General features: G+C 37.9%; 1 protein-coding gene across 2 annotated transcripts in view; it reads right to left on the reverse strand.

Moving 5' to 3' along the window:
* Positions 1–391: 391 nt before the first annotated feature.
* Positions 392–12,605, reverse strand: part of LOC108240540 (maltase-glucoamylase, intestinal) — a 26,830-nt gene continuing 14,616 nt past the window's right edge. For both annotated transcript variants that reach the window (XM_017424093.3, XM_025007617.2), the window contains 24 exons: positions 11,541–11,690; positions 11,242–11,448; positions 10,944–11,098; positions 10,656–10,824; positions 9,894–9,990; positions 9,487–9,599; positions 9,181–9,306; positions 7,763–7,891; positions 7,321–7,434; positions 7,173–7,235; positions 6,704–6,820; positions 6,357–6,447; positions 6,061–6,199; positions 5,755–5,888; positions 5,646–5,680; positions 5,069–5,185; positions 4,662–4,810; positions 4,121–4,205; positions 3,847–3,903; positions 2,993–3,117; positions 2,235–2,323; positions 1,476–1,525; positions 929–1,099; positions 392–770 (listed from right to left, as the gene is read on the reverse strand). In XM_017424093.3, the coding sequence (XP_017279582.1) occupies positions 693–770; positions 929–1,099; positions 1,476–1,525; positions 2,235–2,323; positions 2,993–3,117; positions 3,847–3,903; positions 4,121–4,205; positions 4,662–4,810; positions 5,069–5,185; positions 5,646–5,680; positions 5,755–5,888; positions 6,061–6,199; positions 6,357–6,447; positions 6,704–6,820; positions 7,173–7,235; positions 7,321–7,434; positions 7,763–7,891; positions 9,181–9,306; positions 9,487–9,599; positions 9,894–9,990; positions 10,656–10,824; positions 10,944–11,098; positions 11,242–11,448; positions 11,541–11,690 (2,760 nt within the window). In that variant the 3' untranslated portion in view covers positions 392–692. The remainder of the gene's footprint in view (positions 771–928; positions 1,100–1,475; positions 1,526–2,234; positions 2,324–2,992; positions 3,118–3,846; positions 3,904–4,120; positions 4,206–4,661; positions 4,811–5,068; positions 5,186–5,645; positions 5,681–5,754; positions 5,889–6,060; positions 6,200–6,356; positions 6,448–6,703; positions 6,821–7,172; positions 7,236–7,320; positions 7,435–7,762; positions 7,892–9,180; positions 9,307–9,486; positions 9,600–9,893; positions 9,991–10,655; positions 10,825–10,943; positions 11,099–11,241; positions 11,449–11,540; positions 11,691–12,605) is intronic.

The following is a 12,605-nucleotide window of genomic DNA, read 5'->3' on the forward strand; positions in this document are numbered from 1 at the left end:
AATTCTTTTATCAACCAGCAGAGGGAACCCTTACTCCACTTAAAGAGCCAATTAATGTGAGTGACGTTTTTATTGACACTAAAAGGTTTTTTTCTCTGCAATCTTAGATGAAAGCAGTTTCTTAATATAAGTATAAAATAACATGGATGACATTTTCTTAAAGATGTGAGCTTTTTATTATTATTTGTGCGTGTGATGTGACAAAAGGGCCAGAACAATGTTTTGCAGATGTTCAGTGACAAAAATCTGCCTCCATCTATTTCAAGATCCGTAAAATATGTTTTATATGACAAAAACTCAAACTGTAAAAACTAATTTTCTGAACCTAAAGTTTAAACTTTGTTGCAATTCTTTTTAATCTGAAGAAACAGTTTGTAGCTTCAACCACACGTGGGAGAGAACATATGATTTATTTTAATAAAACAGTTTGTATTTTACAGCAGATGTGTATAAAAAACTCATCATGGTATTAGTCCTTTTTTTTGCTATAATCATTTAAAATCACATTTATTTTCAGTTTTAACAAATTAAAACAAAGACAGTTGTTTTTTAGAGTATTACACATTTGTTTTATCTGTCTTTTAAAGTTTGACTTTAAGGCACATTAATGACAGGATCAAAACTAACAGTACTCAAGGTTTGACATCGAAGCACAAGGTACATAAATATTATTTACGAGCAAAACACAAGTTTCAGGTGCTGGTCCTCCAGTTGATAGTAAAAGGAAGATGCAGAGGATAAGACCTTGGTGTAGCATCTAAAATCAGCTCCTGTAGAAGGAATGAGAAGAAAGGAAAAATAGATAAATGATCCCAGGTATACGATTCTGTTTGTTAAAAACAAAATAAAACTGATAACGGGATCACGTTTCATGGAGATCAGGTGATCATGATGATATAAATGAAGAGCATTCAAACAATCTGCTGACCTGAGTTTCCAGGTTATGATCCAGAGTGAGTTGATGCAGCTTCCCTTCTGAGTCTGTTAGAGTTGCCTCTGTGATCCTGACGCTGCCGGCGCCCCAAACCTTCACCACGCCTAGAGTCAGGTGATCAGCAGGGTCCAGAGCGATGTGCACAACCTGACTGCTCAGCCTGTTCTGGAGGAAGAATTGGCGGAAAAAACAGAAGCTTGTAGTTTTAAAAAATGTATTAATGTATCTCAAAAGGGGGACGGTGGACGTGAGGCAACATAAACATGTAAGATGTGAATGGACCAAAGTTACACAAAAACGCCCATTTTTATCAGGAATCTCTGCCTGAAGTGATTAAACAACTAATTTTTAAACAAACAACCGAAAGACATTAAAAACACTGCAATATAAATAAATTCATTCTGTCAACCCTTTCTTTGCATTTATGTAAATGTTTTAATAGAAATGTGGGTATTTTTAAAAATAAGTATAAAAACTAAAACCCATTCAAAAAAAGAAAAGAAACATGATGTTTAATTTACTCTTGAACGCTCGGACTTACTGATTCAACTGCAAAGGATGCCAGAAAATACTGGTTTCTCTCCACCGTGTCTGATGAAAAAACAATAAGAGAAAATTAAACACAGAGCAGAAATATTGGAGGAAAATATATTTGTAATGAATGGCATAGAGAGATAGATTCAGGAATATTGAGTTTTTACAGCTTTCATCTGATTGAATGAACACATAAACAAAGTAATGTAAGTAAAGCAGTGTTGTCTCTGTAACAAACTTATTTGTAGATTGACTCATGAAAGATTTCCATCAGTAATTGACAGAATCTGACAAATAAAGTAGATGCAGCTGGTAAAAGGTGCAGTTCTCGCTGCATGAAAAGGTAAATGTGATTAATGGGGGAGGGCAACAATAGTTACAGACAAAAATTACACAAATCAGAGAGCCTGAGGGACAGAAGAATAAATAGTTAACCCTGTGGGATTAAACTAAAACATTCAGGGGTTTAAAATGAACTGAAAACAGACCATGCATGGTAGCAAACACCAAACAAAGTTGATGACATGGTGGAAACACAGCTGTACATGACAGTGTGTTGATAAATAACAACCTGTATAAAGATGGGTGAAAATAATGAATATTCCCTCCTTATATTCATAAAGATGGTGTAGCATTTTGTGCATGTTTGGGTGAATCAGTTGGATATTTTTTGTGACTATCTGAAGTAGTCACACCATCTTAAAACATGAAAAACTCTTCCAGTGGGCGGATGAATGAAAGTGTGAAAGTGGGAACTTTCACTCACCTACTCCTTCTCCATCGTCCCAGAAAAATGTTCCCTGAGCTGTTCCAGAGTCACTCAAGGCAACAAGGAGTCCTAAAGGATTCTTTCGACTGGAAGATAAAAAATAGGACATAAAGGCTTTCAGCTGAAAGGATTTTTAAACAAATTAGCTTTACTGAGGAGAGGATTGGCCGGGTCAAACTGCTGCTGGAGCAGTCGCTCGCTCTCAAAATCACCTCCACCTTCTTCTCACACACCAACAATCTTATGTCACACATAAACTCTAAATGCTCTCCTTCTGTGTTAAAATGTCCAGTTTTAAAGCAATTATAAAAACCTCATATTCATCAAGCAATTTAAACAATGTTGTGCTTCATTTCCATTATTTAGTGTAGCTGCAATGAACATGGAATAATACATCAAATATTGAGTCGTTGATATGAAGCTTTAATTCTTTAATTTTCACTTTTTTCCCATTCAGCAGAAATGTATGAAAAGTTTTTCTAACCCTCCCACTGACATTGTGTCAACAGTAGGCACATTTACTGCAAATCTGAATTATTTTAACTGTTTGAAAGTACATAAAATAAAATAGTTAAAAGGATTAAAGTTTTCCTAAAGAGATACAGCTTCCTGCCAACGTCCATGCAGTGTTTTTAACCAGAAACCTTCAAAACACGGCTTTATGTTCTGTTTTGAATATAAAAACACAAATTGTGGACACCCAAAAGACAAGACCGAACATAATAATTTACATACAACAATGTATTTGTACTTACCTGTAGTGTGTATTATTCTCTGGTTTCTGCCAGGGTAAAATATATCCTCCTCTGACATGAAGGTTAATATGGTTCAGTGGTGCTGGCATACGGAGCATTTCCCCACGCACCCCGACATCCTTTGCCTAATGACAGCACATAATTATTTGCTGCTAAAACGCCAGAAACACAACAATAAAGTCATTTAACTTTAAATTTGTTAGACCAGCACTACAGATTCCTATGTTTGAGTATTTTTCTACTTTAAATAAAGTTTTAAGTAATTGCTCATCTGCTCATACCCCCCATTATTAAACCACTGCTTTGCCTCAATTTCATTTAATTTGTTTGTTTGTTGAATATTCAGCTGGAACATTTGTCATAGTTGTTGCTGTTTTTGCTTTTAGAGTAAAAAAAAAAAAACAGCATAAACCTTTGTTGATCCCCAGCAAGTAATTCACATCATTCAACAGCAAATATATAAATCAAGATAAATAACAGAAGAAAAAACTATTCTCAAGCACAAAAATAGTACATGAAAAAGCAGCAAAGGTGCATGATTTTTATAGTTTTTAATTTAGTACTTTTTAATTTTTATTTAACTGCTTACAGATTTGATTTTGGAACATCTTTGTCATAATTAAACACATCTCAGTTGCAGTGTGTAATGTCATTTATAAATGTAAAAAATAAGTACATCCACCCTCTCCATGTACTACCCATCCGATCACGTGTTTAAATCTAATTATGCCCCCTTACTATCAGTTATATTGTACCAAAGTTGAGCTTGAATGTGGGCTTTTTAATTCACAGCAATCAACAATGCACTTGACATAAAATGCTGTTTTTATAATAATTTTCTGACAGATACTCACTGTGTGGTAGTCGTACCAGCGTGCGTTAGGAAGATACCCTTCCACCTCCCTGACCCCCTTTTCAGAAGGAAAACAGAAAAAAAGAACAAGTCACACCAAAAGACAAAAGAGGGAAACATTAATCAATAATCTACTCATGAGACGCCTGAAAGGGTAAATATGTGACACATTTGTTTCTGTCTGATAGGAAAAATAAAAATGCTATAAGAATAAAGTGTGAATGATAGGAAAAATAAAAATGCTATAAGAAGAAAGTGTGAATGTATAAATATACCTCTTCCAGGACAGGGGTGATGAGTAGGGCAGGACCCCAGAGAAACTGTTTGAAAATGTCCCATGTAGTTTTGTCTTTAACAAACCTGTGACACACGAGAAAAAAAGCCAATAATCCTCCAGAAATCTTGTTACTAAAACCCCTTTAGCCTGAACAACTGTTCAAATATTTGTATTAGAATTCAATTTTAAAAACAAAAACTCTTTAAATATGTGTGACTTTAATAAAGCTTTAATAAGTAGCAATGCTGTGATAATAGCCTCATCAATATTTTTGACAATTATTGGCTCTAAAGATGAGTCAAAGCATGAACATAACGTTTCCTCTTAAGCTGGTTTTTAGTTCAACTTTGAACTGCTGTAGTTTAACGACACGTGGACTTCAGCACATTACTGACAAGCCCTGCATCATAAAAACCTGGTTACCCAGTGGTATTAATACAGTATCTAAAGGTCTGGGGAACTGGACCTAATGCACAGGAGCCATGCTGAACATCAGGACAGTGTGCATTATTGTTGTTGTTTTGTGTGTGCGCGCTCACTCGTGCAGCAGAGGTCTGATAACTGTGCGTCCTTTCGTGTGCGCCTCAAACATCAGTGTGTACAGGTAAGGCAGGAGGGTGTAACGGATGTTGAGGACATCTCGGGACGCAGCAGCAAAACTGTCATCCCAGGCTACAGGATCTTGTCTCTGACAGACAAAAAAAAGCTCAGAATTAGTAATTAGTGAGAAACAGAGCAACTAGCAATTAAAAGTCTACAATCACTAATTATTCATTACAGTAAATGTGCTAAAAGAGGTTCTTTGGCATTTTTTGGCCTTGTGAGTTTAAAGAGTACAGAATGATATTCTTTTGGGGTTATAAAACTACTTGAACACTTGGAGTTAATTTATCAATATAAGAGGCCCTTGTTGCTGTAGAAAATAAGTGTATCTGAAATCACTAACCGGGTTCCCCTTGCTGTTGTGGTTACGTGAGTACGGATAAAAAGCACCGAGGTGCATCCAGCGAAGACACATCTCATACTCTGCTTTGTTAAAGAACCCACATATGTCTGCCCCGGTCTGAGACAAAGAGACAAAAAAGGCATTAGGGAGCAGATGAAAATACTAAAAACACTTTGAAATTCAAGAGATGTTTGCTGCAGACTTTGTTTTCATTGTGTCTTTGTGTGTTATGACTGTGTGGCTACAATGGTGGCAACAAGTCTCAATAAAGTGCCAGATTTTAATTTTGCTGGGCACATAAAGGAAATAAGCAACAGAAGGATACTTTACAAGTGAGACAGAAATAACAGAACAGAAATAACTACAAACTGGCAAAGGAACAAATGCCAGAAAAAAAGTCTAAAACTATTAGTCAGGTCTAAGATTACCTAATTAATAAATTATAGAGGTCACGATTTTCATTGATCAGAGAGTCAAGCAAACCAAAAAAGTTCATTTTGGGCTGTAAGCCATTTAGAGAGGAAAATGTCCCATCGATAAGATTTTGTCAAATCCAAGATCAGATGTTGATTCTTACATAAGAGATGCCAAACAGACTGAACTCCATCATGCCTGCAGAACAAAGAACAATGGTAAGGTTTGTAATAATTGTTAAAGTATCTTCTGCTGTGTATGGTGACACATACCTATAATGGATTTAGACAGCTGGTCCCAGCTGGCATAATTGTCCCCCAGCCAATGTCCGGCCCATTTCCCACTGGAGGGGTAAGTTGACCTGGTTACCACTATTCCTCGTTTACCTGTCACACTCAGCAGGGCGCTGCACAGAGAAGAGAGACACTTTGCACAATACACTTTCCTGTCTCTGCCTTTGAAACAGGTATCAAGTGCTTTATTTTTTTACAGGTTAAATAAAAAGATTAAAACAATGCAGACTGCAAAATATGCAAACACAACCACCAATGTTCTTAAAAACACAAAAGGGTATTTACTCATAGGTAGGTTTGGTGTGGGACCATCCATAGAGGTTGTGGAGGTCGTAGTGGCTGACCTTCTTTCCATTGTTAAGGATGTGTTCACTGTTCATGCAAAGAGTCTTATGGTTTAGGCCGAGGTGTTTGGACTCCAGGGCTTTAGGGTTCACAAATACACACACACCCACACACACACCCACACACACACCCACACACACACACACACACACAGATGATCACAGAGCGTTTCAGGGCTGTTTTTCATTCTATTTTAGCTTAAGACGACAATAACAGTGAGTTTGTGAGTTTCTTACGTGGCATATATGGTGGATTCTCAAGAAGGGGATTACCAAGACACTTCCCTCCAACTGTGCCATGAACAAAACTGGCAGGTTCATTCATGTCCTTTAAGAGGAGACGGGGTATGAATTATAAAATGGTGACAGGAAAATCAGGAAGATTGAGTGGACAATGAAAATATGGCCTCATAATGATGGTGTAGATTGTCAATCATAAACACATTAATCCTAACCAGCTGAACTGAAGGCAACTAGACCTTTGTTTTTAGAAAGCTCCTTGTATGAGAAACCAATCAACTTCAGGAACTATAAAATAAGTTTTGTTGCCTTCAAATCAATATTTTTTCCTTCAGTAAACTCACAATCCAAAGGCCATCAAACTTTGTCTTATTCATGTAGAAATCCTTGATTTCTTGATGCCACCAAGCTGCTGTTTGAGTGCGGAAGAAGTCTGGGAACGCGGTGTACGCCCTGTAGATCTGGCAATGGGACAGTCAAAAAGTCAGGAAGTGAAATGCTAAAAAACTGAAATATCTTTAGCCATATCATTATGACCACCTTCCTATTATGGTGTAGATCTTCCTCTGACTCATTATGGTATGAACAAACAACTGCTGGGTGTTTTATGGAATTACTAGTTCTGGCACATTAGCAATAAATCTTTTCACCCCACACCTCTTTTCCCAGATGAACATTAGAACATTATTTTAACAAAATAAGCAATGTTACTAATTTTACCTGAATCAGAATGATGTGGCTGACTGTTGCATGCCTACTGGTATATGTAATGTTTGTAATTTTTCATGTGTTGCACGCTGTTCTGTACTGTACCTCTACTTGTGTATCCCAGTCAAGATTTTCATCTACTGTGACATTAGGGAAATCAGGCCAGACCTATAGGAAAAAAGTCATTAAAAAGGCACATAATTTTACCTCTTCAAATCTCCATTTATTGACAGAAAGGTCATTTCCTTCTTACCTTCCCCCACACAATTTCATCACTGAGATGTTTGGGCCATTTGATGAAGACATCAGCTGCTTGTCCTCTTTTAAAAGCAGGATAATTTGTCTCATTCCCAGAAATGGCTGGATCCTGGAAATAAATCCACATGACTTTCAGTCTTTTAGCATTAAAATATTTTTACTGAAAATGTTCAGGCAATAAATACAATTATGTTGTTGATGTTAAAGATGAAGCTAGGGTGTTGCTCTAACATGTCACAGGCTCATTTAATTACTTTTGATGCTTTTTATTAGTTAAATATAAATAATTCATCTACAAATGAAAGTGATGACCAAATCATTGAATTGCAAAAAAAAAAAAAAAAAAAAGTCAAAACTGTATATGCAAGGTTTGTACTCTGACAGTGACTAAGCATGCATACAATGCAATTATAAAGGTTTTGTTACTTTTATATTACCAGAATGAAGATGAACCTCATTCCTTCTGCTCTCATTGAGTCAACCAGAGCAGGGAGTCCTTTAAACTCTGAGTCCAGGACAAAGTCAAGCTGACGCTCCATGTAGTCGATGTCTGCATACTGAACATCCTGCAGCACATGCCAGTTAAAGTTCAGATTAGATCCTGCTAACTCAGGTAACAGGAAACACATTGAACTCTTCACTTTTCATATGTGGGCTGCACTTTAACAGTATTAGAGTGTGGTTTGTTGGTTATTTCTACCTGGCTAACGTTTTCTTCATTGAGAACAACAGTTCTTCTGCCTGTTGAGTTTGAGGCTGTAGTTGTTAGGGAGCAGGGGTTTGGGTTCTCTCTTTCTCCACTAGAGGGAGCCATGGAGCCACATTCAGAGGATAGGTCTTCCACTGATTGTTCCTGCCTGAGTCACATTACCACCACCAAGCCACAGGATAAGAGGAGGGGACTGCCAGTCATTCAACACCTGAGTGTTAACCTTTATGGTAGTCCTTGTGAGCTACAAGCCATTCGTTCAGATTCCACGTCGCCTCCTGGGTTCGCAGCATTCATTGTCTGATTTATGGTTCCTCTTCCATGACTGGCAGCAGCTACCTTCACTTATCAGGCTCTCACTGTGAAGACCTGTCCACCCTCCAACCCTCACCATCTATCAGCTACCTCTGGACTCCAACAAGGCCAAATCGCTCCTCCGTACTCTCCAGGAACCTCTCTCTGACACAAGACCCTCAAACCCGACTCACCTCCCCCTTTCAGACCAACAACTCTTCCTTCCTCTGTAAGTCATCCATCTACCAAACATTTCCATCCAAGTTTTACAAATGCTCGCCATCTCCGCTTCCGTTTCAGTAATCCAGTCTCCCTTCACCATTTCCCAGTTTCCCAGGACAAGAACTCAGACATTTATCATTTGTTCAATAAAACTTAAATTCTGCTTTCCGAGATTCTCTGCATGTGAGTCAAATACATTTCTAAAACCACAACAGTAGTTGATTTGTCTAGAAAGCTAAATGAAGTGAAATCTTTGGGAATATATATATCGTCTAATAATGCAAAATTAGTTTTGGGAACTGTCAGCTTTTGTAAGATTGGAGCTTTTCAAGGCATTTCCTGGGGATAACTTCTCAACATTGAGGGTGGAATTCAGATGGGACAATGTGCTGATTTCTTGTTTATGTAATTGGTGTTTCATTAATTACAGGTAAATATACTGGTGCAGAACTAGATCAGATATTTGCAGGAAATATCAGAAATAATGTATTTGGGGTTTTGACTGTTATTTATTACATTTTGTATGCATTACTGACTGAAATAAACTACTTTCCACCACAAATCTGCAAACATTTATCCTGTATGGTGCTATTTTATGCCACATGTTCTAGAAAAGTGTTTAAACCTTACATAGGGTATGCCAGCTGTCTTCATGTCTTTGTACAGACTTTCTATCTCAGAGTCATTGGCGTATCCATAGCGACAGAGCTGAAACCCAAGGGACCAGTAGGCAGGTAGGACAGGTCGTCCAATCAGCTGTTAAAAGGAAAATAAAGAAGGATGTCAAAACAATTCAGACCAAGAAAATCGTTGCTCTGCACAAAAAAAAATTGGACACAGTTTATAAAGTTTGTTTTCTGTGGCGTGCTTTCAGAGCTGTTCTAGCACCTGACCCAAAATACACATGAAATGAACCAGAGGTCCCAGAAAACTTACGGCAGTGTACTCCTCTACAACCATCTCAGGCGTAGGTCCCAGGACCATGTAGAAATCCAGGATGCCTCCAGTGGTGCGGTAGGTTAAAGCTGGAGTTGGCTGGAAAGTCACATCTGGACAGAAAGCAGTTCAGACATTTAAGTTTAGGACATTTAATTGCTTGTGGGGTATTCTTGTTCCTTGCAGTATACAGTAATACAGTAAGAGTTCTCTATAAAAAGAGTAAACAGCAGAAGGAAGTCTATAAACAATTGAAATTTTCACTTTCTATATAAGCCAGTGTATAAAAAAACTACACAGTAATACACTGTACAATAAACACTGACATTGTCATTTTGTGCTCATGTGAAGTGCATGCACAAGCATCCATGAGACAGTGGGTTAATGAATGTGTAGGATTTTCTCACCCATAGCATTACTGTTTAACAACAGGACTCCATGAGCATCAGCTGTGCTCTCAAGACCCATATAGAAGGGATGAACTCCATAGCAATTCATCTTGTACTGAAGCAGAAAGACAGAAGGACTATCACATGTGTGAAATAGCTGAACTTTTAAGTGACAACCTTTGTGATCAGTATAGTGTGTCCTATAGCTGGCTTGTTCACTTCTTTAACTCGTGACCATGTAGGTGTCTCAAAGAGGGAAAAGCAAGTATCAATCTTGTTTTTTCAGATGAGGCTGGAAGTAGACAGGAGGTGTAATAAAACTGATTAAAAAAAGTGACGAGGAGAGGAAATCTGCCACATTTGAATCGCACCGTCTGATTGAAACTCTGCTACTTAAGCTGTAAAACCTCAGCTGATTGGCTCTATTAATAAGTGCCAACTGGTGTTAGTTTATCTTTTCTTTTTCTTTTTTTTTAAAAAAGGGGAATCCCCAACTACAGTAAAGCTGAAATAAAATCTCTCATCAAATTCTAATTTTCAGGACTTCAATCTAAACTGTAAATCACCTGTTTTTTACTCTATATAAAATGTGTAAATATAATACTGTACAGCACTGTGATGTAATGGGCTTTCAAAAATTCCTACAGGTAATATCCTTGCAATCATTGCACCAAAAGTAAACCAATTGAAATTAATCTTTTGTAAAGGATTGCTTTATTTACCTTTTATTTAAAGACACATGCATCTAGAAGCAGTGCTGTGGTATAGTTTGATACTTACACCAGGAGGCTGGTCCTTGGCGAACATACCCCAGGTGTGATAGTTCAGATCATGTTTATAGGTGCGATGCTCTGTTTCTCCAAAACCATAGACAAACTCAGATGACAGCCGAGTCGACACTTGGATGAACATGTCTGAAAAGGTGAAACCTGGCACAGAGGAGTCCCAGCTGATAAAAGACAAATTAGAAATAATTAAACACTGATTAAAGGCACCTGACTGGCTGGTCAGGACTTAGAACAACAACTTAAACATTTCTGACCCACTTGTTGAATGAGAGACACTCACATCTTGGTTCCTGTGCTTTTCCTTATGACCTGGATGCCAAACGGCTTGTGGCTAACTAAGACCTTGTAAAGCCTTTTGTTTTCATCAGTCTCAGGAGCATCAGGGACAGACAGTGGCACTGGTACCTCAAAGCGATCTGAAGTCGGGTCCCAGATCTGGACATGAAGAGAGCGTTAGTGTGTTTGTATGGCCAGCATGATCGGTGCTGATAGGTGCTTTGGAATAAAGAAAAAACTGTCAAAGGATGAGCATGGAAAAAGGTAAACATGAACAAATGTAGAAAATAATAAAAGCATACCTTAAACTGGAGCATGTGACTGGTATGGTACAGAATCTCGACACGAAGGTTGTTAATATCTGGAGAGTCTGGGCGACCACTAGTTCTGTATTTCAAGTTCCGAGTGATATTAGTGGTGATGCTAGAATTAGTTTCTTCGATTGCTGTAAGAGTGTAACCATAGTCGTTTGGATAAAAGCAGGACGGAACATGTTCTGTGCTGCTTGGCTAAATAGGCACAGAAATAAAAGAAAATCAGGTGGACACTCAGAGAAGGGAAGAGCAATGTTCGGACATCATCTAAGTGCATCATTCCTCACCTTCCAGATGCAGCCCCTGGCGTTGCATTTGGCTTCATCTTCATTCTCCTCTGGATGGCAGTCGAAGCGTTGATATTCTTCAGCCTTCAAATTCCACTGAACCTGATAGGTCTCCCCCAGCATCAAAGACAGGCCATGCAGGAAAAGCACCTGTGCAAAGGATGAAAAGAAACATCCCAAAGTCTGAAGAAGTACCTCAACATGCAAACAGTCACAGAGATTCATCTTTTAAGACTGGATCTGGGCTCAATGTCACATGTTTTATGAATTTAATGGCAACTTTTCAAATGAGTCATCCTGTTTGATTCATGATTCATTGCCAGCTTGTGTGAAGACTTCTGTGACCTGCAGCCATTTTTAATGTTTTTTTTGTTTTTTTTTTAACTATGCTTCATTGATTCAGTTATGATGAAATTGTCACACAGGACAAACAACCACACAATATGTTACACACAGAGGAACAGAAAAAAAGTAAGACAGCAAAACATGACATCTTTAGAGGGTTAAAAAAATTATAATAAAAATACTACATAAAATAAAAACATAAAGGAGAACCTTCACACACGTCAAACAACATAGAAGGGAAAAATGTTAAAGACAAGCTGTGGTCAAGGGATAAAATTGCAATCCAAAAAACAAATGAATCACTACCCTATGCAAATAAGACTTATCTATTATAAAGTTTACTACTCTTTAAGTTTATCTGATGATTTTTGGCAGCTGTGAGGCTCTTTCAAAACCCAGACTGAGCCTAAGAGGACCAAACTTCATGACAAGCCAAAGGTTAGCAGCATATTTACCCTCTAACCCCAGGTACTGATTACCACAGAGAGTCGTTTGATAAATCCATGCTCGTGTGAGTTACCATGGAGACCATAAGGCCGTATATAAGAGCATCTGCAGCCACATACACATAAGCAAATGTGCGTACATTATAACACACATGGGCTCAAATAAAGTCTCTGCAGTATTACTTCATTCCTGGCATATATTGAACTCTTGACTTTTGCTCATAACTATTATAACATTTATACTTATTTGATTCCCCCCCACCCCACCCCACCC

This window comes from Kryptolebias marmoratus, linkage group LG9, assembly GCF_001649575.2.
Source record: "Kryptolebias marmoratus isolate JLee-2015 linkage group LG9, ASM164957v2, whole genome shotgun sequence".
NCBI lineage: Eukaryota > Metazoa > Chordata > Actinopteri > Cyprinodontiformes > Rivulidae > Kryptolebias > Kryptolebias marmoratus.